Here is a 27,973-nt window from a genome sequence, read left to right as displayed (position 1 = left end):
GCCACTTTAAAGCAGAGCTCGAGGTGACAGGCGAGCGAGCTGCTTCGGGAGTGCAGTCGCGGCTTTCTGCGCTCCCCGCGGCAGAATGGCCCGAGTGCCGCTCGCCGCTTCTCCAGCCTATGACCCCTAGACGCCGGAGCCCACCCTCCGCGCCCACCCCCTGGCGCGGACCCTGCCTGCGAACCGGCGTCGCCCGGCTCAGCTCCTGTGGTTAGTTCTCTCAGACAACCCGTTTCAGGTAAAGGACTCGGTTCTGAGGGGCCGACGAGGGACCCTCGCTGGGATGGTGGTCACGGAAGGGGGTGCCGGCCTTGCTGCCTGCTTTCACAGATCTGGGGTGATTGGTGTTTAGACTACCTTTTTGTACCGAATTCACTTGGATCCAGTCAATATCAGGATGGCATTGATTTACACTTTTAGTCACTTCGGGTCTCTAGCAGGTGTATAAATTGGAGTAAGACACTGGGTTTAGTCGAGGGCGCCGGCGGCTCCCCATTTCCCACTGTGTAAGGGAGGCTCGGGGGCGCGTCTATGCGGTCGTTCCTGCCGGGCAGACCCCTGGCGTTCTGAGGCGCACATCGCGGGGGAGAGCACGGCTGCTGAGGGGAGCCTTCCGGCAGACCCGCGTTACGGCTGCAGCCCAGAAGTTTGCAAGCTGTTTTCAGATTAACTTTAAAGTCCTCGCTTTCCTCCCCGCCAGCCCGAGAAACGCCCTTTGCGTTTCCTCCGCTCTGCTCAGGTCGGTCCTCCGAGCCTCGCAGGACAATCTTCTCGGGAAGGTCGGTCAAGGAAAGAAAGAAATTGAGGCGCCGCGAGTGGCTTCTGGAAAGGGGAGGGCAGCCGGGGCGGGGGGTCGCTGGGGGGTGGGAGGAGGCTGGCCCGGGGGTATAGGAGCAGGAGTGGGTGGGATCCTCGGGAACACCAGAGATCTGGCCGCGAATCGGCGTCGCCGGGCACAGTTCGTGCGGTCCCGGGCGCCGAGCTGCGCAAACCGCCGCGGCCGGCAGGAGGCGTCCCTCGGACCCCCGGCCGAGATCCGAGCCCAGACGGAGTCATGAGTCGGGAGCGGGGCGGTTTCCCCGACGGTGGTGGGGTGCAGAATGCCTGAGAACTGGGCCATCACCCGGGGGTATCGTGAGGTGAATGGTGAAGCTGTAGGTCGCTGGCAGAGGGACTGGAGGAAGTGTCCTTCCAATCTTTTTTTTTTTTTCTGTTATGCAAACTAATTGAGGAACTAGGTTCTAGTGACTTCCTCACTCCAGCCACTCCTCCAGTTCTCTGCCTCTTTCTCGGTTTTATTTCTGAGTTTGACAGAGGGCAAAAATAGGAAAAGTTGTGGCGTGTGTGTGCCCTCGTATAAATAAACTGGGTTTCGTGTCTGTTTTGCCTTGACTGGGTGTGATAGGAGTGGTTATTGTGTGTGTGTGTGTGTGTGTGTGTGTGTGTGTGTGTGTGCGCGTGGGGGGAAGGCACAGGCCAGTTTGGTGTGGAGAGGGAATACCACAATCTGTGCCAATTGTGCCTTAAGGCAAGAGCACCAAATGATGAATAATAACGCCTGGCTTGGCTGCTTTCCAGTTGATTTATGTCTTATGTCAAGTCCCTCCTTCTTCGTGAAGCTTTCCCTAACAATGCCAGCTCACACTGAACTCTCCTTTTTCTACCTTTTCTTTTGTACTTGCCCTGTACATTAACGCCTTGTTATATACTGTTTTTAATTTTTCTGAGTTTGATTTATTATGCACTTTTTACACATGTAGACTTATAAATCACTCCAATTAGATCTTTTATTCTTTTTTCTGGGGACTCAATTTTTTTCATTTTGTTGCTTTTCTTGACTCATAAAGGCTCACGGAACTTGCCATTTAATTGGTGCTTTTTCTTCAATAATTCAGCTAGAAAATATTATGGAGCACCCACTGTGTGCATGTGCTAGGCACTGTACCCTGGATGCATACTTGGTGAAGTCATGAGCCCTTGCATCAAAGATTTCTTTCAGTCTATTGGATAAGGGAGAAGAGGATTAATTGCTCATCACCACCCCTTTTCCACCTGGCATAATGCTCAGTAAATATTTTCAGAATTAGTTAATGAATGCTAGATTGTGGAGGAGACACCATTCATCATTTTACAAAGTTTTCTTTGCTTTTTAAGTTCTAGTTTTTTTCAATGGGTCTGATTCTTCAAAGAAAGCACTATTTAAGTCCCTGAGTAGTTCATTCGGAATCTGAAATTTGGTGTGTTTTGTTTTCTTGTGTTATTTTTCTGTGCCTTCTTTTTTTTTAATTCACATATGTAGCTTTTCCAAAGACAGGGAGGCCCCTTTCTGTATTAGGAAGTTGTTTTTGGTTTCTAAAAGTGTGCAGTGGTTGTTGCTGATATAGCTTCTGTTGCTAAATCAACCCTGGTATTCTTCCGCTAGTAGTGGTAATGTTTTGGGGATTGCAAAAGTAAACCCTTAACATCCTTGGGGAATGTATTGGAACTTTCTGCATCTAGACGTGCTTCAACAGGTTCCTGGTTTTCTCCCATATAATATTTCGGTTGAGAGCCTGCTTCCTGCATATAGCCTCATACTGCAAATTCACTCACAGTTAATTTGCAGTTTTTCCTGCATTTGACAAATTTTTTTTTTTTTTTTTACAGTTTTTGTCACCTCATGAAACAGGAGATACATAAACAGCTGTGAAGAGAACCACAAAGCAATAGAGATGTGGTTTCCTCACTGTCATAGATGCACATATTTCTACCCCTCTCTCCACTCCATCCTAGACTTAAACTGTAAAAATTCATATCCCAGCAGAATTACAAATCATTATATATTAAGTCCACAGATAAATGTCAGGAGCCTCGTAGAAGATGCTCTCTCTCTTTCATCTTTACCTGTCTGTGGGCTTTTGAATAACCTTGGCTCCTTTGGAGCCTTGATTCTCAACAAAATTAAAAAGTGACCTGTAAAGATGAAATATAGTATAGGAGGAAGCATTTCAGGAACTTAGAGAATAAAACAAAATGTATTGATGAATGAAAAGGATTCTGTTGTTGTCAGCTGGTAATTGATCTTCTTTCCTTTCCTGGTAGGATTTTTAGACTGAGGAGCAATTGGAGCTAATCTACATCATGGAAGTGGAAACCACCGAACCTGAGCCAGACTGTGTAGTGCAGCCTCCTTCTCCTGATGAATTTTCATGTCCAGTGAGACTCTCTGAGAAGATCACTCCATTGAAGACTTGTTTTAAGAAAAAAGATCAGAAGAGGTTGGGAACCGGAACCTTGAGGTCTTTGAGGCCAATATTAAACACTTTGTTAGAATCTGGCTCACTTGATGGGGTTTTTAGATCTAGAAACCAGAGTGCAGAAGAGAGCAGCTTACATGAACCTATGGTGAAGAAACCCTTGGAAATCAATACATCGTGTCCACCTACTGAAAACAGTATGCCTGTCCTGATTCCCAGTGGGACAAATGTTGGGGCCCAGATGCCAGAAGCCCATCCTCCCACTGATGCTCCGGAGCAGGTGGTTCCAATCCAGGATCATAGCTTTCCACCAGAAACCATCAGTGGGACAGTGGCAGATTCTACAGCAGGGCACTTCCAGACTGACCTTTTGCACCCAGTTTCAAGTGATGTTCCTGCTAGTCCTGACTGCATAGACAAAGTCATGGATTATGTTCCAGGGGTTTTCCAAGATAACAGTTTTACAATCCAGTACATTTTGGACACCAGTGACAAGTTGAGTACCGAGCTCTTTCAGGATAAAAGTGAGGAGGCCTCCCTTGACCTTGTGTTTGAGCTAGTGAACCAGCTACAATACCACACTCACCAAGAGAACGGAATTGAAATTTGCATGGACTTTTTGCAAGGCACTTGTATTTATGGCAGGGATTGTTTGAAGCACCACACGATCTTGCCATATCACTGGCAGATCAAGAGGACAACTACGCAAAAGTGGCAGAGTGTATCCAATGACTCCCAGGAGCACTTGGAAAGATTTTACTGTAACCCAGAAAATGATAGAATGAGAATGAAGTATGGGTATGTATTCATAACTACTCTAAAGCTATTGTTAAATCCTAGAGAGAAGGTAAAAAGGCTAAAGGCTTAGTAGGGTGGTTTCTTTCAGTAGTAACCTAACAGGTTTTATCCTCTTTCTACTTTTGTTCTTTTGGCTGTGTGCTATCCTGATTTTTCATGGCAGTTGAATGCAGGCTATTTATCTAACCAGACAATGAAGGTTTTATGATTTGAACAATTCAGATGTCACTCTGCGCAATATGTGTGTGACTGAGAAGTTGCATATACATTGAATATTGTGAATCAAATACTGTTTTAATCACACAGGAGAGCTTGCTTTTGAAAGAAAATCTATGGTGAATCTTTTAAATTATGAATGCTTAATTTATCTGATTTTAAAGTTTTGCATACTGAGAAGTTGCTATATTTTTAAAAGAACGTAGTGGTAGTTGGAGATTTTCATGACCCTCTTTTCATTTTGAATAGTTCAGAAAATTTTTCTGTGCATGACTCTGAGACCTTCCCAAACTTCTGAATTATGCCCAAACATGTTAAGTTTCTTTTTTAGTTTCCTTAAAGCTTTTTATCATTAATTTTATTATTCTATTTATCTCACAGATAAATTATTCCACAACCCAGTATTTTTTTAAACCTGAAAGAGTCTTTTAACAGTGAGTGAAGGGAAAATCTATGCTAATGGACATATTTATTTGTCATTTACATAAAAGCAGTTATCCTCATGTTTTTGTAGGCAAGACCTATATTGGGTTGACCAGGAAGTTCATTTGGAAAAAAGATTATATAGAAAAACCCAAATGACCTTTCTGGCCAACTCAATAAATACATTGGTTCTTTTAGTACGGATATCCAAGCATTATTCACTGATAGGGGAACTGAAATTTCCACATCTGCGTTCTTTAATGAACTTGGAAATAGAGAAATAATAGTTGCTACATATAATGTTGCTAGTGCAAAAATGGTTATATAATAAGCACTGATCTTTTGTTTCTCCTGTAGTATAAAGGGACTTACAACAGGCGGACTAGCCTAACTCAAAAGTTCAGAAGAACTTTGTGGAGAGTCAGTTTTGTTCACTGATAAGTTATACGACCCAAGTGTCTGGAGAGTCTGAAGGCAAATGGTGGTAGTGAACCATTTCCATGTTGTCCAGTGCTATTAGTTTTGATGTTAACCTTCCGTGTTCTAACAGTGCCAGAGCATTGTTGGCATCACAGTAACCTGGCCTTTGTTTAACTTCTCTTGCTTCCATTTAGTCTTAGGTAAGTGGTTTTCTTTGAATATTTCAGTACACAGACCCATCTGTCTTTTTAGCAATTTAATTATCATCAGACTGGAATTTTGCATCTTGTGTTTCAAAAGCTACCTGTGGAGCAAGATGTGAAGCAATATAAAGCCCAAGTTTAGAGGCATTATTATGTAGAAGACCTTGGGATAAAAGTAAAGTTTATGTCCAGAATACAGTTTTCCTGATCATAAATGTATTCTCTTGATAATATAATGCACTCAAGATCCCGTCCTGCTTGGGTAGCAGAATTCTTAGATCCTGTAATAAAGCTAACTACTTTTGACTTATTTTTTTAAGCCAGCATTGAAAGACAGAAAAATCTTTTCCATTTTGTCTTAAAAATATTTTTAATGTATTGTCCAAAATCTCTGTTGCCTATGAGCTAGCAATTCTAATTGGTATGTCAAGGGTAATTAATTTTATATACTCTCAAAGCCACTCTAATCCTTCCATCTGCAGATTGCAAAACTGTGCGTAACAGTGGCCTCCCACTTCACTCTTATGAAGCAGATTTCCAGTCTGCTGAGTACTTGAGCATCTTGGTACATTAAGTTTGTCTGTTTGAATTGGTTGGGAAGAAACTAGCAGAATTATTGTCCAACACATTATGTTATCTTACCATGAGCAAGACAAGACAGGTATTTTGATCCCAGAAAATCCAGGAACTCTTAGGACAGCAGCGTATTGAGTATTTTATCCTTTGGTAAACTTTCTTTACTGAAAAATAGACGTAGAGGAAAGCCCATATGCATTCATTGTTGGATCAGTTATAAAGTGATTACAGTGAGTGCTTGATTTCCAACCCAGTTTAAAGGAAGTAAATATTTATTTGACACTTCAGAGGAAAAGTTTGAGAGAATTGTCATTATAGTTACTATTGCTGGCACTGTATTGTTACTGGTGGTAAGTGGTCCTGCCCTGATAAAAATAGCCAAAAGTATTGTTAATTACTAGTAAAGTGAAGTTCTCCGTGGACTACAGTAAGAAATGTTGTAAGATTGTAGATAGCTAAGTGTCAAAAATGGGTTTTTGGGAAGTTGACCTGTGGTCACTGCAACCTGGTTTTCCTTGTATTCCAAAGCGATGTTGTGTTTCCTGGCAACAAGATGCAGATAACGGCATGTTGAGCCTTGCTGAGAGATTCACAAACAAGCTGGAGCAGCCCAGGTTCACATGGTTACCACATTATTTGGCTAAAGCTATTAATCTCTGTGGTCAGGCCTGTAAAGCTGGTCTATCTGTGCAGATTGCACATAACCAGGAAGTGTGTGTTCAGCTGTGTATATGCCCAGGTCGAACCTGGCAGTCTCTGGATTCAGGAATAATGAATGGCAGTTGTTTATCCCGGTTGTTTTCAGCAGTTTATATGACTTGGTAAATCATTATTATATACTATACCCATAGTAGTTCATTGTGTGGAACTTGGGGAAAGTTCACAGTTCTGCGTCTCTAGCAAAGATAAGAGTTCATAGTTTCAAACTGTGTAGATGAAATTCTTTGGTTTTTGCAAATGGATTTAACATCTGATTTAACTCAAATGAGATGTGCAGTGTTCATTTTATTCTTAAGAGTGAATGGAAGGAAAGTTGAGCTAGGTAAGTTCACAGGTACCTTCCAACTATTAGTCAGGATGCTTAGCTACTAAAAACACTTACGAAAACGGGATTTCAATAATAAAAGTGTTTATATGGTTCATTATAATGAAATTATTTTAACTATTCTTTTCCAATTTTGCCTTCACTCCAAATTGTATTATTCCACTTTGCTTTCGTACTGCTTTTGTAACATCAACTGAAAACTAGTTGTATGTATGAACTCCCCATATTTAGTTGCTGAGGCTTCTTTTGCACACAGGATGAGCTTTGGAGAATTTCCAAATCCAAATACACAGTTAAGAAAACAACATTGAATGTTGTGTTTTCCATTAAGAAAACATAGTCTCTGACAGTTTAGGCACTCATCCTTAGTAGAAAATGGTAACTAAATGGCAGGACTAAGCGGTTTTAAAAGGGTCTCACTAACTGTGCAGAATACTGTTGTGGAGGATGTGCAAATCTCCCTTTAGCAACTGAGATCGCCATTAGTTTTCACATTACATTCATTTTAAAGTGTGCCAGAATAGTCTCCTAGTTATTATCACCCATAAGGAAGAGGCACTGTGCTGACCTTATTTTGGAGGTAACCTATAGTTGAAAAATATGACCAGTGATTATTTCTAATTCTGAATTTCCTGGAAAAGGGAAGGATGAAGAAGAAAGTTGCAAACACTGAGTCCATGGTTAATTTTTGTCAGAAGATAGTGTTTTCTCCTCTTTAGAATTAAAACATTGATAAAAGAAGTTTGGGGCTTAAGCCTAGAATGTTGTCATAGCTGTAGTTCATTAGTTTTGAGTGATTTTGATTGCTCATTGCTCTTAGAAGTTTGTTTCTGTTTTTTAAAAAACTGTCCAAGGGACAGTACCATTAGAAGACTTCACAGGAACTGTGTGAAAGAAGAATTGCTTATTAGTGATAATGAAGAGCACTTGCTGTTCTTTTCTATATGACTTGCAGAGTGGATTATCTAAAGTAGACCAAGCTCCTGACTGAACTCTGCTGGAATAGTTAAATTAGCCAAGTTAGCGCTGGCCTGCACAGCTGTGATGATGTATGAACTAACTCATTATGTGTTATTGATAACACAGAGAGAGGAGAACAGCTGAAACTTACTATGCCTTGTGACTTTTTGGTATTTCTTGAATATACACAGCTGGATGAGTTTGAATTTATTTAAAAAATTCCTGCCGAAGAGAAAGAGAGCTCCATAAGCAAGAACTGTGTTTGAAGTGACTTTCAAAATGTGTGCCTTGTGCTTCAGGAGAAAGCAATCCAGTGAATTATTTTCTGTACCTCTTTATGATGCTATTTACATATGAAATAAAGCTAATTGGCTTCTGTCTATACTAATCCAGGGAAGTTACTGGGTCTGTGTAGCGCCTTCATGGGAATCAATAGCAATCATTCATTTATTCCCTTTCTGGTTTTGTCAGTAAGCAGATTAGACTTTTTGAAGCAGCTGTCACCTGGCTTCAGGTTGGGGTCAGTCTGTTCCTGATATATTCATGGTCATGAAAATGAATCTTGTAGAGAGCAAAGATGTATAACTTTTAAATCAGACAGTTGGAGGAAATAACTTACAAGGTTATCTGATAGTTCCTAAAAATAATTGCATGATACATTATACATTTTCTTGTTGAGTTGACTCTAAAGCTTTTACTTTTTATTATAAATAGAAAAAATAATAATTCAACATTTAAAACTTCATTCTGCATATATGAACGTGCAGAAAATGCAACTTTTGAGTGATTACTCTGTTCCTGTAAAACTACTCCCTAGTGTTAGACTAGAATTTCTAGATTATAACTTTGCATTCTACCATAAAGCAAAGGTAAATTCATAAATTTCTTCTGGGTGCATCTTTGATCTTAGTGATTCTTAGTTTCATATTGGGTTTGGGGACTATTTCTAAAGGGTGTGAAGCAGTAGGTAACCCTTACAAACCTTGCCTACTTAGGGAATTTGAATAAAATGCAGCCATTTAAGACTGTGACTGCCTGTGGCCTCTTGTATCTTATCCCCTGATATGAGCCCACCAGATTCTGCATCCTTTGTCAAAAAATAATTTTTTTCACATTTAAAATTAGGACCTGAGATCCTCTTAACCTAGGTCAGTACCCTTTGATACTTACCAGTATCCTGTTAGTTGCAGTTGGCTTCTTGTGAAAGGAAAGCTTATTTTTGAGTTACAAGATGATTCTTGGTTATTCTAAAAAAATTTTTTGTAAGGCTGGTTCAGATCGGACATGGTAAGTTTTACAAGAAACTCTCTTTGTGAAAGCAGTAGAGTTTCTCTTTTAAATAAATCTGAGAATATTAAGCTAAAAGGAAGTGAATATGAATGATGTTTGTACCTTTGGAAGATAGCAGAGTGCTGAGGGTTGAGACATTTTGTGTTTCACTCTGGGCTTGAAATCTGTAGGTAACAGCTTAAGATCTTGAGGTGAACTGCACTTTGCAACACCATCAGCAGAAACTGTACAGAAGAATAAAATATTTATAATTAAAGTTCACCATTTCTAGGAGCAAACAAGTTATGTTTTTAGATATGAAGGGACTCCCGTAGCAAAACAAAATGTTATTTTTATATTTATAGATTATTTATGGCAGTGCTTTCTAGGGACCAGGGATCATACTGCACAGACTCGCCTCTCTTTAAAATCCCTGTAAGTGTTAAACATAATCCAGTCCAATCCCCAACACATTAGCTGAAAGCCTCAAATTTCTAATGTAGATTAATTCCTAGTTAATAGGATTTGAAATTATAAGGGATAGTTTCTGAGATACATTTTGAGATCTTCAAAAATGAAGGATTTTATATAAAAATAAATTCCACTTACTGAGCTTGGTATTTTGATTTATATTTGATTTGTGCAAAAAATAGTATTGTAGTAGTGTTGTGCTAAATAAATATGAGTAATTCTGTGAGGAGCTCATTTTAGAAAGTTGATTATATTAATAAACTTCTGATTATGAAAATTCCAGGTTTCCTTGCTGACCTAGCCTATTGCTGTTGCTAAGACAAGCATAGAAGGGAGTTAACTAAGCACTTCTGTTTGCTGTGACCACACAAGAAAATATGTCTGTCTCCTCTATCTTTCTCTGCTTGGTGCTGTTTACTTACTGGTAACACCCACTTGACCAGTAAAGAACCTTTACATGGTCATCACAATGAAAGGATAAGCATGTTATGAGAGTGAGAATGCTAGAGCAACTGTTCTGTTTCATGTTCTACAGAAACCAGTGATTTGTGAATGTGTGTACCACAAAATGTGTAAGGAGTGCATTAAAATCCCTCATGACTAAGTTGTCTGAGAAAGAGTTTGGGAAATTTGTATTCTGTATGCAAATAGATATCATTTGTTTTGGTGCTGTTGCCTCTGAGCATAAGGAAGGATTTGTCAATAGTCTTATGTTGAAACCTAGCACTTCTCATAATGATTGGAAAATAGTTTAGGCCACATTTACAGGAATTTCTCTTCATTAATTTTTTCCTCTTTTTGGATTAAGAGCTTTTAAACTGTTACCTTCTCATTTGACGTATAGCCATAAAGTTTGTGTGATTTTCTTTGCTCTAAGTTTTTACCAGCACTGAATAGTCAGTGAAGAATGGCAGGGGTAGGTCCAAGAGTGAACTTTGCTTGCAGTGAACTTTCAGAATCTTGCCTGCACCCTGTGATCTTCACAGTTCTGCAGCTGATCTGGGCCTAGGGAGGGCAAATGGCACAAACTACTCTAAATAATTTCCTGCTGCGGTTGGTCTTTGGTTTCTGACTGTCACCTGGCTTTGCTCTTTCATTTCCAGGCATTGCAAGAATAAAAATAAGCACAGGAGAAATACTAGGTTTGCCTTCCAAGGTAATATAAGAAAGACATCTTTGAATGGAGGGCAGAGAATGTAAAACAGAAGGAACTTTGCTTTCTGATGTTAGGATCGTCCAAATGCTGCCACTCATCAGTAATTAATGCCACTTATGTAAAGTGTTCCACAATTAATTTGTTACTAAAAAATAATTTTTAATTTGGTCATTTATCAGTTAGTTTGTCTGTACTGAGGAAAAAGGCAAAATTTTATTTTTTTTTATTGGAGTTTAAATGTTTTACAGTATTGTGTTAATTTCTGCTACACAACAAAGTGTATCAGCTACATGCAAAATTTTAAATAACCTTTCTTTAAAGGAGTTATTTATAAAAGTCAATTCAGAAATTAACAGATTGTACCTAGTCTAGGGGCTACTAGGAGATAAATTTTGTAATTATTTATAATTAGTATTTCATTTATGAGTAAACAAATTCTAAATTGATATTATTTGAAAATTATTTTTAAGCAGTTTGCATAGTTGATTTTATAATTATGTAGAAAAGTTTTATAAGTAAATAAAATTCAGCCTACTTTAAGTATTGTCAGATTTCATATCCACAGAACTTAATCAGTTGAGTACATGGCAGACATTTTTTATTTTCTACTTTGAGATTAGAAACCTCTCGTTTTAAAAATACTTCACTTGACAAGGGGATATTTATTAATCTTCATAAAAAGTGATAACTACTAATTTAAGGTAGTATAAGACATGATACATTTCTTTTTAATCTGCTATATGTTTCTTATCCCAGCTGTTCTTATAGAAATTGTTTCACTTCCTCTTCAGGCCATGATTGAGATGTCTCACTTAAGTTGCCTTCTGAGAGTCTCAGGACATGTGACTGAACAGGGATAAAAGTTAAGGCTATATGACATTTTTGATGTCTTCAGGGTGTGAAATTTAGGCCCCTGCCTCCATAAATAGATAGCTGCGAGATCTTCTGATCTCAGAATATAATTTTTATTTATGAAAGATTTTAGGCTTATCCACATATTATTAAAAAGTTCTCTTGCATTATTTGCTTTGAACTGATAGTTTTGTAATTTAAGGAAAAGCCCAATATAACAGTGTTTTAGTAGGTTCTCTTCCTCAGGTAGCTATTGTAATTTGCTTTCAGGGGTTGCCTGAGGTAGAGAGGGCTTATGATTTGTTAGGGGTTTAGGAAACACTTAGGTGTACTCAGATCTGGGCCATGTCCTAGTACAGAGTTCTTTGAGAATAAACTGTTACGTGTCTGTTTAGTTCCCCACATGCTTTTGGATAATATAGAATTATAAAAACTTAAAAAAACAAGGTATCCTTTCATATAGACAGCCTACCTGCCTGCCTTTTTTCTCCTATTTCTTATCCTCTCATTTTTATTTCACTGTGTTCACTTCTAGAATCACTTTAACACCACAGATTAGATGTCTGACAGTTTGTAAATCAAGCATGCGGTTTAGCACACAGATTATCCACTGTGTGGATAAATCCACTCATTAACTTACTGCCTTCTCATTCGCCTGTTTCCAAGATGTCCTAGGAGGGACCAAGAGAGCAGCACACACAGCCAGAAGTTTGCTCTAAGACAGCTGATCCCCGGACACTCGAAGCCCCATTGAATCTTAAAGTGGGAAATATTTTTACCTACCCCCCAAATCTTTTGCGGTAAATATATCATCCAGGTTTAATGTTAATTGTTTTACACAGTGCTCTAAGTCTAAGCAATCCTGCTTTGAATAAGTCAGGGTCTCCTTAGAGGTGGGCAGATTTAATTGCGAGTCAACATTTGATTCTTAGCTTGCTTATAACTACTGAGGGTCATACGCAAAGTAACGTTAAAGTAAAAACAAAACAAAACTCTTGAGTTCTGATTTGTAGGTATGTCTGTATTTACAACTACTTCTGGATACCAAGTGGGAAAACCCAGTTGTTACCAGGACCCAAAGTCATACTGTAGAAGTTAAGTAGAGAAATTTAACCTCTGGAAAACAGTGAAAGGTGTTGCTTTGTATGTAGGCAACATACAAAGATAGATAATTTTTATTGCCTCCCCAAATAACTTCCTGCTATGTATTCAAGTCAGTGTTAGCAAAAATCTTAATTAGTGACAGAATAAATGACAGTTATTATGCTTCTAAAGCAGAAAGAGTACATAGTCCTCTGAAGTTTAATAACTACACTGCTTTCACAGTGTATTTTGGTATTATATATGCCATGGCTTTGATTCTCATCACCTTGTAACATATTTGAAGGAATCTATAAGCTGCCAGATATTCCAGCACTGCTAAATGAGTTCCTGGAAACATCAAAGCTAGGTATCAAAAGCCAGCTATATTTCGTGCGCCTGTGGAATTTCTTTAGCAGCAGCAAACATACCCCATCTGTCATGCCTGTCTCAAGTCTGTAGCAGAAGAGCCTAAATAACTCTCGATACTGCATTTGATCTTTATCCTTCTCTCATCGTGACCTTCAGCTAGGGGTGACATTTTCCCTTTATATCATAGTAATAAATAATTGTGTCTGATTAATCCAGCTGATTAGGGTGGGTGTTGATTAGTTTGAGGTCACAGGTTTATCCTTACAGAAACCAGTTAACTTTTATAGGCAGGAAGCCAGGGTTCCGAAGTCTAACTCATCTAGTTAAAACTGTACAGAGTAAGGTCCAGAAAACTCAACTTAACTGACGTTTGCTAAAGTCTGAGTTCTGTATCTTATTTGCATCATCTTCCCACTTAAATGTGTTCCATCTTCTGTGATTCTAGTCTCATGTAATGGCACCATTAATCCAGTCACCAGAATATAAACGTGGGACACATCCTGGACTCCTTCTGCTCCATTCAGCCCCTCCATGCAGTTAGTCTAACTCTTAAATACTCTCACATCATCCCCATTGTTGCCTCTTCAGTTCTTTGCCATAATTTGTCTCATTTGCAGTTTTAGTAGCTATAGATGGCTAAGCATAGAATGATAAATATTTATAATAAACATGCTAATAAATATTTAGCAAATAAGTGCCTATCTCCACCCTTCCCCCACCTCCCTCTACCAAAATAAGCAAATCAGCCCTCCCTACCACTGCTGTTGGAGTGACCTTTTTAAAAGGCAAATCTGACCCTTGTTGAAATCCACCGGTGATTCCTGTAGCCCACAGAATCAAGTCCTAACCTCTTAACCCAGCCCACAAAGCTCTTCATTATCTGGCCCCAGCCAACCTGTTCAGTTCAGGCTTATCTGTTATCATCCCACTCACACACACAGACACCCTGACCTCCCACATGAACTGCATGTGCTGCTTGCTCTGGATTGCTTGAGCCGCGCTTGGTTGGCTTCTGCACATGTCAGTCACTCTGCATGTGGTGTCCTGCCTCTCGGGGTCTGCCTCGCGGCTGGCCAGACCTGGCTCTCATTTCACCTACTCTGGGACACCTCCCTTGACCACCTTCCGTGACCCTGTTCCCAGCAGTTAGGCCTTCTGCCTCTGGATTGTTCCCAGACCACCTTTGTGCCACACTTTACACTGTGCCACAGAGTTTGCTTGTCTTTTTCCCCACTGACTTTTGGGCATTTTACCTTTTTCATCTTATCCTGGCCATAGCCCAGCACTTAATCATTGTGTCTACTTATGATTACTTTTGTTTGTTGTCACATTTCTTTCTTGGTTTTGAACAATTTGTAAATAGAGAACTTGTCTAAAATGGTTACATTCTCCTGAGTTCCCAAACACATAATCCCAAGAACTATTTATCCAGCGAAGGGATTCTGTCCTAATTTCTGGTTTATTCAGCAACTGTTTCTTTAATAGTTTTGGTTTCCATTCCATTCCATTCTGTCATTTATATGGCAGGCCCTTTTTACTTTTTAGGATCTGACATACACATTCGAGAACATATGATGGTGTAGGTGTTGGTACACTGTGCGTTGATACTATATGTTGGAAATGTTGGTATGTCAAGATATTTGTTGAGTGGGAAGAGAGTCATTGTTCGTAAGCATCTAAATTATGAGAATGGGTGTTCTCTTCAGAATTTTTAATTAATTTTGCAAAATTAATTCTTACATTGGTATGTGTGCTGGTGTGTTTGGTGAAGCATGTTGACACAGAATTGTTAATATTTCTGCAGTCCAGTCTCCTTCCCATTAAAGCGAAAATCACCCATTGGTTCACAATTCTTTTTTCTAATTTATTGTGATAAAGTTTTATTTTGAGTGAGTCCAGATGGATTGATTCAGCCACATGATATATTTAACTAAATCTAAAGCATACTGCGCAGTGGCTGTCTCCCATTCTTGCTCTTCTCTGGCCATCCCTCAGTCAGGCTGTCTGTAAGTCAGACAGGGTTCCCATCTGCCAGGATGACTGCACCCTGCTTTTAGGAAGCCCTGTCTCCTCTCTCCAACCCCATCTCTGGCACTGTCTCTGCTGCTCAGTTAATACATATCCTGTATTGACCACTTTGACCTTTTACCTCCATCCTGTTGAAGTGAAGTGTTAGGTTACTTAGTCATGTCTGACTGTGATCCTGTGGACTGTAGCCCACTGGGCTCCTCTGTCCTTGGGATTCTTCAGGCAGGAATACTGGAGTGGATTGCCATTCCTGTCTCCAGGGGATCTTCCCAACTCAGGGATCGAACCCAGGTTTCCTGCATTGTAGGCAGATTCTTTACTGTCTGAACTACCGAGAAATCCCTATTTCCTATTAAACTGTTCCTGAAATTCTTTCCCTTACAGAAATTCAGCTTTCTCTTACAGAAAGCTATCTTGGATTGATTATGTATTCCTGGAGCAGTAGCCACCTCCGCTCCCATAATGCTGCACGCATTTTCTTTGTCCTCTCATTCCCAGAATGTACTTGTGTTAGATAGGCAGATGTACTGCTTCTTTGGTTTTAGATTTTGTTAGTTTTTTCTCTCTTGAAGCCAGGGACTACATCTGTTTGATTCTTTGTGTATTGCCTAAAACAGCCCACCCTCGCCATTTCCATACACACGACTCATAACTGGTTTCTGATAATACAAAACAATGGTTTGATAAGAGTGGTGAATGTTGAACATTTGGCTTTCATGTTGGATGAATTTTATACTGATGCAGATTGAAGAGAATAAAAACTCTTGGCTTTGGATTTTTTAAGCATTCTCTGTTTAAGGGAGAGCAGGTGGTAAAATTAATCTTATAAAAAGATAATTTAATGTTTTTCAAATTTGTTATTTTGTCTCTGTCAAGTCTAGAAAATCATATTGAAAATCAAATAGAGCTAAAACAGTACTTTGATACATCAATCCACAGAACAGTTGATTGTAGTAAATTAGGATTTGTCATAGAAATTTCATAATGCCCAAAAGACTGAAGTGCTCAGAGAATATAGCAAAGGCTGCAGTTTTAGATGCCTTTCTCATGCAAATCATTATCTATGAAGTCTTAATAACATAGGCGTAAACAGAAATTGCTAGAGAGATGTCTAGAATAAAATCTGATACTTTAACAGCAAAAAGCATTGGCTGTTTATAGTATAATGTATGTTAACATATTAACTGCACTACTAAGAACTCCATAAAGAAAATACTGAGGATTTGTTGACTCATAATTGGGAACATTTACTGGGAAGTAAACTTAAAGCAGGAAAATCTGTTTAGAAACTGGAAGTGAACTTAAGATGAAGAAAGAGGTTAATATCTCTCCACTCGATAACATAAGATTCTCCTAAAATTAAGGGAAAATTGTTTAAAGCAACTTGATGTGAAGTTTCAGTATAGGAGTTCCAGGTTTCAATATTTTTCTTTTTTGTAGAATTTCCCAGAAACGTTTTTTTTTAAATTCTGGATTATGTATTCCTATTTACCATAAATAATTTTAAACAAAGTAGTGTTCAAATGTGATATAAACTGCATTTTATTGTCTTCCTATTTCACACTTTAAATTATATGTTCTTTTTAAGACTACATCCTGCTAGTTAGGATGAAATTAGGCATTCTAATCCTCACTTGGAATTAAGTAAGAAATTAGGGTTTGGGGAAGTTCTTTAGGACTTTTTAAAGGAACATAACTGCTTTTTACAAGTTATGTGCTCCATGGCCGCATCAGTTCGTATATGACTTTTAGTTTTTTGGTTTTTGTTTTTTTCCCAAAGAGAAGCTAATTCACAAATTATGAACATTGGGGTGGAGGGTAGGAAATATTTTCTTTCCCTCACATTTGCCAGGAGTGTTTAGTGAGAGATGTTAATAGGTATTCATAGTAAAAGGGAGAGTATTGTCATAGGTTTGGAAGAGTACTTTCTAGCCCTCATCATGGTATTGATACTTCAGTATCTACCTTCACATATTTACGGGACAGAGGAGTAGATGCAATAAGTAAATTGTTTAACTCTGTGTAGACAACTTTTTCAGACTTGACCACAGAATGTCTTTTTGTGCGTAGTACCTATTTAACAGTCCTTGGAACAAGTATTCCAAGGGCACAGTCTGGAGTTTCACAGTAACCAACAAAACCCATAGGTCAAAATTCATACCCTTTTCAAAATCCTAATTTATGACAAGAAAACATGTCAGTTATTGGGAATATCTGTCCAAACACCTCGATTTCATATGAGCCAGTTTCGAGTGCCACTGGATCTGGAGTATCTGGATGTGTGTTAAAGACAGTCATTTAGAAATCTGTGGTAGAAAGAATGAAACAATGCATTTAAAAACTTAGTCACTCTGTTTATAGCTGTGATGTTATGTTTTCTTGAAATATACACAAGAAAAATGAACATTTTGCCATTAATGGTTCAGATGAGTCAAACACTAGATGAAGTCCCATTAAAAAAGAAACAAAAATTTTTTGTACCACGCTTTATAAATTTAAGTGATTCTGATTTATATAGTGGGACCTCCCCCTCCCCAATAAAGTATGGATGCAGCAGCAGCGGACCATATAACAAAATGACAAAACTATTCTCATAGCTGAACGTTATGATAATCCAGACTATTTTTTCGCATCATATTTTGTCAACCTTTTTTTTTCCCCACCCACAGGATAAAAGATGATGTTAGGTAGATTAGCAGTACTTGCCTTATCTGAGGTCATTTTATTTTTCCTATCTTTCATCAGGCAGTATTGTGTATTCCTATGTTGGCTTAGGTGAACTGATGCCTCTGAAAAAAAAGACAGGCTTCAAGAGAAGTTTCTTTTATGTCTCTCTCTGCTTTCCATGTCAGCTTCATCCAGAGCTGACTCCCTGATTGGTTGAGACCAGGTTTGGCTCATCCTACTGTGGTGGGAAGAGCAGGACTGTGTTGATTGGTTCAGGCCAATGATGCTGTAGGATAGACTCAGTCCCTGCTCCATGGCTTGGACATTTTGGTCTTGTTAAGAAAAGACATAAAGGAAACGGGGAAACCACTTACAATGATATCTTTTTACTCCAAACAAAACAAGCTTTGAAAATTCTACAATATACTATACTAGGTATTTGTAATGTTATATGAGATGTTTAGGTATTTCTGTTTTGCAAATGTACTGCTATTAACAGTTCATTTTTTCTTGGGTCTTTTTAGAGGACAAGAATTTTGGGCAGATTTGAATGCCATGAATGTGTATGAAACAGCTGAATTTGACCAACTACGAAGGCTGTCCACACCACCCTCTAGCAATGTCAACTCTATTTACCACACAGTCTGGAAATTCTTCTGTAGGGACCACTTTGGATGGAGGGAGTATCCTGAGGTATTTACAGAATCTTTTTCCAAAAAGTACATTTAAATTTTTTTGTCTTTCACTGTTCCTTTATGACGATGACTAGACAGAACCACAAACCAGAGAGCTTATGGATATAAAATTGAATCTTGTTGACAGTGAGTAATACTTTTCTCTCTTGATTTTTCTGGAAATGTATTTTTTTCCCGTTAATTTCTTGGAGCCCATAAATGGAATACCATTGTTATCAGAGAGAAAATGCTTTCCCCAGTATCTTATTACAATAGGGACCAAGTATTTACTGTGATAAGTACTCAGACTCAGTGCCAACTTTGGAGTAATTTTAATGAGATGAACACTAGTGTAACTTTTGGCTATATCTGGCTCCTGGTGATTGGATCATGTGTTACACTATTAGCATTTTAGAAGACTGGGGAAATCAATTGCCCTTAAGCCCCTGGAAGAAGTACTTGAAAATGTTTATTGAACCATGTGGTCAAGCAAATCAGTCATTTAAAATTCTGTCACAAGTGCACACGTATCCTTAGTTTGAGATGGTAAGAATAGTCCATCCGTTACACAGTGAGGTTTTAAAATAATAGTTTATTTTGCCTCTGAATGAGAATTCTGAGTCACAATTAATTGCCCTGAAATGGATTTAAAGATTAATTTCACATTCCAAAGATCTGACTTCTTTAATTGGTTAAATTCATTTCCAGCATTACAAAAAGGGAGAACTGACTTACCTACCTTAGATTTTCTTTTAAGGAAACAGCAAAAGAAAACAACCTAGTATGTTAATTAGTGTAAAACACAATATTGAGTTAAAATTTCTTCTTAAGTCGTCACTAGTATCTAGTATCTTCTGAAGAGAATAGAGGCTGTTTAAAGTATATTTGGATAGTCCAGTGTAGTTGGAGTGTCTTTGTGTTTTTACTCTTGAGAGGTTTCTTGGGTTTGGAACTTAATTGATTTATGTAAGCAGTATATACTACCATCTTTAATCTTCTTCTGAAACCCTCTTAAGGAATAGAAACAATAAAATCTCCAGGAAATTTGTAAGGCCTTTAATTAGGATAGACTTAACCCTTCACATGTTTCATAAGGTGGGAAAACCATGAAAGCATCTTTCTGTTCTGCATCTTAGAAAAAAATAAAATTCCTGCATATAACAGGAAGTAATTTGATTCACTGTACTTTTTGGCACTCTTCTGATGTTAACAGCAAAGTTAACTATTTTTACCTTTGGTTACATTAACATTTTTCCTGTCTTATAGTGACTGTTTATTGCTTAACTTGCTGTGTTTTTTCTTTACCTTCTGTTTTCTCCTCCATAGTCTGTTATTCGATTGATTGAAGAAGCCAACTCTCGAGGTTTGAAAGAAGTCCGATTTATGATGTGGAACAACCACTACATTCTCCACAACTCATTCTTCAGAAGAGAAATAAAAAGGAGACCCCTTTTCCGTTCCTGTTTTATACTGCTTCCATATTTACAGTAAGTGTCCAGCAGAAATTCTCACCCTCCATTTTATGTAAATGTACAACTTTTAATGCCAAAAAGACTTTAAAAGACTAACTTTATTATCTCTAAAATGTAAAATTGAGTTATTCTTTAGGTTTAATTCTTCCAAAAATAGAGTTCAGATGAGCTATAATTAACCCAGCACTAAAAGAGTGAGCATCCTCTTGCATTTTTTTGGACTAGAAAGCAAACATTTTTCCACAACTAAAAGTAGTTCTGTCTAGATTAAGTCAGAGTTTGCATTTGCCTCTTTCATGGAAGATTAAGACACCCTTCCATGTTATGGAACTGTTTTCTAGGCCAGGTAAATGGCCTTGGCAAGTAGAGATTGTCCCTCAAGGTAGGGTTCTCCATTCGGCTCCCTTTAGTGAATTTGCGTGGAGCCGTGGAGAGAATTCACCTTTTCAAGCAATTTGCATTCTCATTTGCTCAGTAAGGCCCATTTTCCTGTAACACTCTGAAAGTACCTGTCATACTTCTGGGTTTGAGACTGAAGTCATCCTTCTGAATTAAAGGTGAGCTCTCCTTCCAGTTTCCCCAGTGCCATTTTTCTTTTCTTTAGAGAGCCTACTGGCACATCTCCATATTTGGCAAAAGCTGGGGCACATTGCCATTAGCAAGGCCATCTGAAAGGTAGTGTCTCTAGGGAAATCATTATCTACTCTAGTCAGGTAGATCATATTTAAAGCTTGATTTTTAAAATACAACTTGGTTTACTTGGCTTTATGAACTGGGGAGATCTAGGGTAATAGTGGTTGGCATCTTATATTCTTATTAGTAGTTTATTTCAAGTCCAAAATGTGTTTTTCGCATATCATTATGGTAGTCTTAATGATCCTAATTCTGAGATTGCAAAAGGAACATTAAAAACAAAATATAAACAAAAATCCTTGAAATGCTCAGTACCTAAAAGCAGTTTGTCAGTAAGGCAGATTTTAGAAATATATGTTTCTAAACTTGAGGTAAATATGTGCTTTCTTCTTAGTTTAGGTGTGAAAATTTTACCCTGTGTTTTTTTTTAATTAGAAACTAATAAAAATGCCGTTCTGTAATTGCACTAGCACAGCTGGAGACAGTGTCAGCGTCCAGTAGCTAGGAACATGCTGTCCTCCTAGTGAGACGGTAGAGCTCATCAGTGAGACCCGCAGCTTGGCATGCTGGGCCAGTCAGGCATGATGCAGCTTCTGAGTGAGAGGAAGAACGCTCGTTCAATGCTGCATTGTTGGGAGAGTTTTACGGAAGAGTGAAAATTGATTTGTTTTGATCCTAAGACTGGCAATTACGGAATACCCTTCCCTTCACCTTTTTTTACTCTTAGGCTTGTTTTGTAGAAGTATGAACTGTAAAAATAGTATGAGCAGTAATAGAGTTAATGCCACAAATATGGCCTTCCTATTTATAACGTTGGCTTACAAGAGAACAAAGAAAGTCACTCTTTTCCTTTTCAAAATTTCCTATTTTAGTCTTCTTATCTGGACCAGTAATCATCAGGTAAAAAGTAAGAGCTTAGCAAATCAAAAAGATTATGCAGACATTTCAGTGCAAAAAGAGGAGAGCAGCAGCAAGTTCACCAGGGTGTGATGGTACATGCAGCCATGGCGTTCCTGTCTGCCCTAGAGTCCAGGGCTGGCCTAGAGGGGAGGAAGAGGACAAGGACCAATTCCAAAAACAGATTTCAGAAATGGATTTCTAGAGAGACCATGATCTTAGTCAGGAAGAAAGTTTTGTTTTGAAGTCTTAGTAAGTGCAAAGAGTCCAAGAAAATCATAGGTGTCAAAAAGGCTTTAACTATCGGGATCAGAGATACCTAAGAATTGGGAATGCTAGAGTAGGGAGGTAGGGGTGGTGGTGCAAGCTTAACTCATGAGTTTCCTGCAAAGTTGGCTCTTTTTAAAGGGTTTCCCTGCTTTTTCCCCACGTCCAGTTTTATTAACATAATTGACATAAAACACTGTATAAGTTGAAAGTGCACAGCATAATGACTTTATATATATTATAGAATTATTACCACAATCAAGTTTAGCTAGTGTTTCTCATAGTTAATTTTTTTTCCATGTGCTTGCTGGTTTTTAATAGGGCTAGTAAAAACAGAAATATTACTTTGCCAACAAAGGTCCGTCTAGTCAAGGCTATGGTTTTTCCAGTGGTCATGTATGGATGTGAGAATTGGACTATGAAGAAAGCTGAGCACCGAAGAATTGATGCTTTTGAATTGTGGTGTTGGAGAGGACTCTTGAGAGTCCCTTGGACTGCAAGGAGATCCAACCAGTCCATCCTAAAGGAGATCAGTCCTTGGTGTTCATTGGAAGGACTAATGCTGAAGCTGAAACTCCAATACTTTGGCCACCTCATGTGAAGAGTTGACTCATTGGAAAAGACCCTGATGCTGGGAGGGATTGGGGGCAGGAGGAGAAGGGGACGACAGGATGAGATGGTTGGATGGCATCACCAACTCCATGGACATGAGTTTGAGTGAACTCCGGGAGTTGGTGATGGACAGGGAGGCCTGGCGTGCTGCAATTCATGGGGTCGCAAAGAGTCGGACATGACTGAGAGACTGAACTGAGTAAAAATCTTATTCTTGAATATTCTTAGAATGCTTGAGCTAAACACACAAATACCAGCTTTCGAAGTTTGGAAGTCCATTTCAGTTGACAGGACATCTGTCCTGTGCAGTCACCTCATGGTCTTGAATAAGGCCTGAGACCCAGAAAGCAGTGATCCTCAGCCTTTCTGGCACCAGCGACGGGTTCCATGGAAGACAGTTTTTCCACAGACTAGAGGGGTCAGAGGAGGAGAAGGCAATGGCACCCCACTCCAGTACTCTTGCCTGGAAAATCCCATGGACGGAGGAGCCTGGTAGGCTGCAGTCCATGGGGTCACTAAGAGTGGGATACAACCGAGCAACTTCACTTTCACTTTTCACTTTCATGCACTGGAGAAGGAAATGGCAACCCACTCCAGTGTTCTTGCCTGGAGAATCCCAGGGACGGGGGAGCCTGGTGGGCTGCCGTCTATGGGGTCGCACAGAGTCGGACACGACTGAAGTGACTTAGCAGCAGCAGCAGGGGTCAGAGGAAGGTTTCTGGGTGATTCAAGCATGTTACATTTATTGTGCATCTTACTTTTATGATTATTATAGCAGCTCCACCTCAGATCATCAGGCATTAGCTCCGGGAGGTTGGGGACCACTCCCCAAAAGGATAAAATTAATTTTTACTTCATCACTGAAGTTAGGAAATGTCATTCAGAATGGCCAGGGGAGGGAAGGAGAGTGATAAACGGTGACCTTAGATTAGGAGAATTCATTCTTCAGAGGTCCTTGAGTACATGCTCCATAGCCTTTGACTGACTCTGGCTCTCTAGAGAAGGCTAGGTATGTGGGAAGCTTGCAGTGTGTCACTGGAATACCTATGAGCTGAATGTGAAGCTTCCGTTTGGTGAACTGATTTCCAGGCAGGAATGGCAGAAGAAAGAGGAGCCGTCTCTCCTGGTGTCAGTGCCAGGTTTTCAGTACAGCTGTGACCGCCTATAACCTATTTTGGGCAGAGTGGTTGGGAGAAGCTTACCTTCCTCCTTAAACCCAGAAACCTCTGTTGGTAACATCAACCCCTAACAATACTGGGAAACCTGGTGGGTTAGGATTTAGACTCTTCACAGAGCAGGAATAGAGGGAACAGCTAAAAATAAGGAGATTACAGTCTGTGTTTCCTGCCATTCCTCTAGAATAGTGACGGCTTTTTAAAGAGTTATGTACCTGTCAGAATTTGATTAAAGCAGTGGGGCCTCTCTTTAGAAAAATATACCAGACAGGAAAGGCTCTGGAGGAATCTGTCAGGTCTTTGTGAAAATGCTCCAGAAGAGAACTGGCAGGCCTTCTTTGCCCTGAATCTGACCATCAGGGTTAGGATTCCCTTTATCTCTGCTTGTTTCCTTTTGCTGTATTTTGAAAATGGCCCAGAAATAGGATTTAAATTATTTAATCAGGTAGGAATAAGTAAGTGCTTGTCTGAACTCATCCTTTAGAGTAATAGACCTGAATTTAAGGTTCAAGGATAGTCTAGTGTCTAGGGCTTAAGATAATTAGCTCTATCTTAAGCACATCTAAAGCTATAACATTTGAATTGTATTGATGGTTTTTTGTTATATGTGATATTTAAAACTGAAGCAAATGCCAAATGTTAGCTTTCTTTTGATGCCTACTCCATGATCTATTTGTTTTTATACAAAAACTAAAAGTATAAGCTTTTTTTTTTTTTTTAATATTTTCTGTCGTCTCCCTGTAAGCTCCCTCTTACCCACCTGCCTCACTGTCTCCATTCACTATGCTTCCCCATCTAAGTAGCCTTTAGTAGTGATACGTTTTCTGCTTAGTACAACAAAGTTTGAGGAACACATACAAACTGTTGTTACCTTGAAATGGAGTGTAACTATATAGGCAAAAGAGGAATCCAGGACTCAGGAAAGATATTTATAAATTGGCACTTGCTTACTTGCCTTGCAGGAGTACATTCCAGAGTTTTCTCCATAAGGAAGCCGGGGGGAGCTAATAATAGGTTATCTGTACAGTGTTCACTCTAAGGTTTTTTTCTTTCCTTTAATTGATAGCATTTTCTATAATTTTTTAAACTATTTTATATTGGAGTATCAGCCAGTTTTTTAAATATGCATTTTAGCTATTCAGATGGTAATGTTAGAGCACTGTAATGTGAGTTGGACTTACGCTGAGGTTTTCCTCCCTCTCCCTTCCAGGACACTTGGTGGTGTTCCCACACAGGCTCCTCCACCTCTTGAAGCAACCTCCTCATCGCAGATCATCTGTCCAGATGGGGTCACCTCAGCAAACTTTTACCCTGAAACTTGGGTTTATATGCATCCTTCTCAGGACTTCATCCAAGTGCCTGTTTCTGCAGAGGACAAAAGTTACCGAATCATCTATAATCTTTTTCATAAGACTGTGCCTGAGTTTAAATATAGAATTTTGCAAATATTGAGAGTCCAAAATCAGTTTCTTTGGGAGAAATATAAAAGGTGAGTCAGCAGTATGAAAAGTTCAAAAGAGGTTTTCTTGATGTAGATAATGATAAATGCAGAACATAATAGGAAGGTCTTGCATAGAACTTAATGTCATATTTTTTCTTACATTAACTCATAATTCTCATAACAGACCTTCCAAGTAGGATTATTACAGTCTGCATTTTACAGAAAGAAACTGAGTCACAGAAAAGTTAGATAACTTGCCACAGGTCATACAGCTAATAAGATATGGTGCTGGAATTTGAACCCAGGCAGGCTAGCACCAGAGGCCTTGTTATTGATCATTTTATGGTGCTGTATTTCAAGTCAGCCACAAATTAATGTAATTCGGTAGAGGGGAGCTTGCATGTAGATTTGAGGAACCTCAGAATTGAGAGACTTTCAGGTTGGTGGAATTAGGTAAGGAAGTCACCCTGAGAAGGTAAGCTGTGAGAGCTAGATTTGAAATGAAAGAGCAAGTGAACAAATGGTTGGTGGAGCAAAGAGGGAAAGTGCTTTTGTCTGCTGTGCAAAAGAGGGGTTTAAACTTGCAGTATGATCTTTGATGATATTTTTGCCCTTGAAGGCTATGTTAACATTTCCTCCCCATTGAAACCATAAAGAGAATATCATGCCTATTAAACTGATTATACCTTCCTTCTTCTGAATTTCCTGTCCACTTTTTGCATTAGGAAAAAGGAATATATGAACCGGAAAATGTTTGGCCGTGACAGAATAATAAATGAGAGACATTTATTTCATGGAACATCCCAGGATGTGGTAGATGGGATCTGCAAGCACAACTTTGATCCGCGAGTCTGTGGAAAGCATGCTACAATGTTTGGACAGGGCAGTTACTTTGCAAAGAAGGCAAGCTACTCTCACAACTTTTCTAAGAAGTCCTCCAAAGGAGTCCATTTCATGTTTCTGGCTAAAGTGCTAACTGGCAGATACACAATGGGCAGTCACGGCATGAGAAGGCCCCCTCCCGTCAACCCTGGCAGCGTCACCAGTGACCTGTATGACTCTTGTGTTGATAATTTCTTTGAGCCTCAGATTTTTGTCATTTTTAATGACGACCAGAGTTACCCTTATTTTGTTATCCAATATGAAGAAGTCAGTAACACTGTTTCCATTTGAAAAATCTTGGTACTGCTAAATTATTTGTATAAACTCAATCCAGCATTTGTAGCAGGTTTTGGATGGGTGGGCAGAGTAGGGAACAGCACTGGAAATAGGGCAGTTTTAAGACCATTTTTTTAAGTGCTAGAAAGTAAAAAAAAAATTTTTTTAAGAAAAACACAAGTTTTAAAATGACCACTTATTCTTTAATTATTTACTAATTGTTGTTACTGTACTCAGTGTGGAAAAGACTACGGATTGCATACTCTTTTCATTCACACCTGTACATTATAGGCAGCAATGTTATTAGAAGCATTTTTAATAAAGAAACAGAACAGCCTAACTAAATGTGACTTAAGCCTGGTAGAAGTTTGGCCAAATGGAGGCTGTGAGCAAATGTGAGGATCCAGTTTATTTACAAAGATTAAAACTGACTGGAACTAGTACTACCATATTTACTCTGTCCAAAGCACTGCTGCTGTGGTGTAGGATGAGTTTATGGCATTCTAGTGGGTGGAAAGAAATTTCTGTTTCTATCAGTAGGACTGAAATATGTCACCCTACCACAGAGTTAAATCAGTGACTTTAACTGTTCTGCAGAGTTTGCCTGAGAACTCAGTTCTGTTTAGAGAAAGTAAGAGAAAAAAAGAACCATTTGAAAAATTTGTCACCAGCAAAATTTTTCATTAACTAGTTATATAAAATGTGGTTCTTCTGTTAAACTTCAGCCTTAGAAAACTCAGTCTCTCATTATCTATCGTCCACCCCAGTTTGAAGGAGTTGGGCACCTGATTTGGTTAAAGCCAGTCTTAAGAATTAAAAGTATTACTTTTAGGGTTCCAGACATAGGCCCTGACTGAAGGTTTTAGAGAAAGAAATAATACATCTGTAACTGAATTGGTTAGAGTTTATTAGTATACTTTGCACAAAGTAGATCTCAAAAAAGTATTTGTTGACATGGCAATATTGTTAAAGGTGGACCCCCACCCCTCTGCCTGCTTTGCCAGGTGTAGCTGGGTTCCCTGGTCAACTCTGTATCTTACACTACTTCACAGAAACACAGTCTTGGAAATTGTGCCACTGGCCCAGCAGGAGCAGTGTTAGGAGACCGGGCCTCTGCCTGAGCTGAGAGGTAACTGCTCGGTGTACTTTGCCTTAAGCAAAGCAAACAGACCTGGATTTACAAAAGTGGAAGTGGTTGTTCACAAAAGAATTCACTATGGAACTCTTTCAGATTCCAAGCTCTCCTAGTATGTTTGCAGTTATTTCATTTATACACAACTCTTCAGGAACTTCTGTGTTGTTCAAAGCAAGATCTATCCTGATGTCTCAGTGACTTGGCCTGTTTAAGCACTTACCAGGGCTTCCACACAGTTATTTATTTTGCCCTTGTTGATCTTTTTGTTTGCTGCCATTGGCATGAAATAGCCAGCTGAGGCTGGGTTAGTTGTCCTTTCATTCAGTTGTAACTTGTAAACCAGTAATTCCCAATCTTTTTCAAGTTAAGACATCTTACTGTTGCTTATTTGGTTTTATGAAACTTGTTCCTTTTTTTCTCCCTAAAGGAAAAAAAAAGCTTTATGACATATTTATTTTTTTAATAAAACTAAAGCAAAAATAAAAGTTCTGGTAATTCTTTAAAAACTTTGTTGTTTTGGTTCTCTTTAAGACAGCTGCATTATGATCTGTAAATGCTGGTCAGTTGCGTGAATGAATGTGTGATTGAGTGACTGAGTGAACAGACCTAACCAGAAACTGCTGCCTAAACACTTGTGCTCTGAGAAATCAGCAAAAAGTGCATTATCTGGCAATTGACTTAAATCACAAGAGAATAGTAAATATTTTGCAGGTAAGCGCTTGAGGGAAAGGGATAAG

The 27,973-nt window shown here is 38.9% G+C and overlaps 1 protein-coding gene across 1 annotated transcript; it reads left to right on the top strand.

Annotated features, from left to right (window-relative positions):
• Positions 1–27,742, top strand: TIPARP (TCDD inducible poly(ADP-ribose) polymerase). Its single transcript, XM_019960408.2, has 6 exons — positions 1–238; positions 3,082–4,034; positions 18,297–18,465; positions 19,773–19,933; positions 24,713–24,991; positions 25,669–27,742. Exons 2-6 carry the CDS (start codon positions 3,121–3,123, stop codon positions 26,114–26,116), a joined length of 1,971 nt encoding a protein of 656 aa, XP_019815967.2. The 5' UTR covers positions 1–238; positions 3,082–3,120; the 3' UTR covers positions 26,117–27,742.
• The last annotated feature ends 231 nt before the right edge of the window (positions 27,743–27,973 follow it).

The sequence above is a fragment of the Bos indicus genome, chromosome 1 (assembly GCF_029378745.1).
Source record: "Bos indicus isolate NIAB-ARS_2022 breed Sahiwal x Tharparkar chromosome 1, NIAB-ARS_B.indTharparkar_mat_pri_1.0, whole genome shotgun sequence".
Taxonomy (NCBI): domain Eukaryota; kingdom Metazoa; phylum Chordata; class Mammalia; order Artiodactyla; family Bovidae; genus Bos; species Bos indicus.
The sequence above is the reverse complement of the archived record's forward strand: the minus strand, read 5'-3'. Positions and strand labels throughout refer to the sequence as shown.

Excerpts from the sequence above, each read along its gene's own strand:
- TIPARP (XM_019960408.2), top strand. The coding sequence starts at position 3,121 with ATGGAAGTGGAAACCACCGAACCTGAGCCAGACTGTGTAGTGCAGCCT. Across the intron at positions 19,934-24,712 it reads ATACTGCTTCCATATTTACA|GACACTTGGTGGTGTTCCCA; the intron begins GTAAGTGTCCAG and ends TCTCCCTTCCAG. Across the intron at positions 24,992-25,668 it reads CTTTGGGAGAAATATAAAAG|GAAAAAGGAATATATGAACC; the intron begins GTGAGTCAGCAG and ends TTTTTGCATTAG.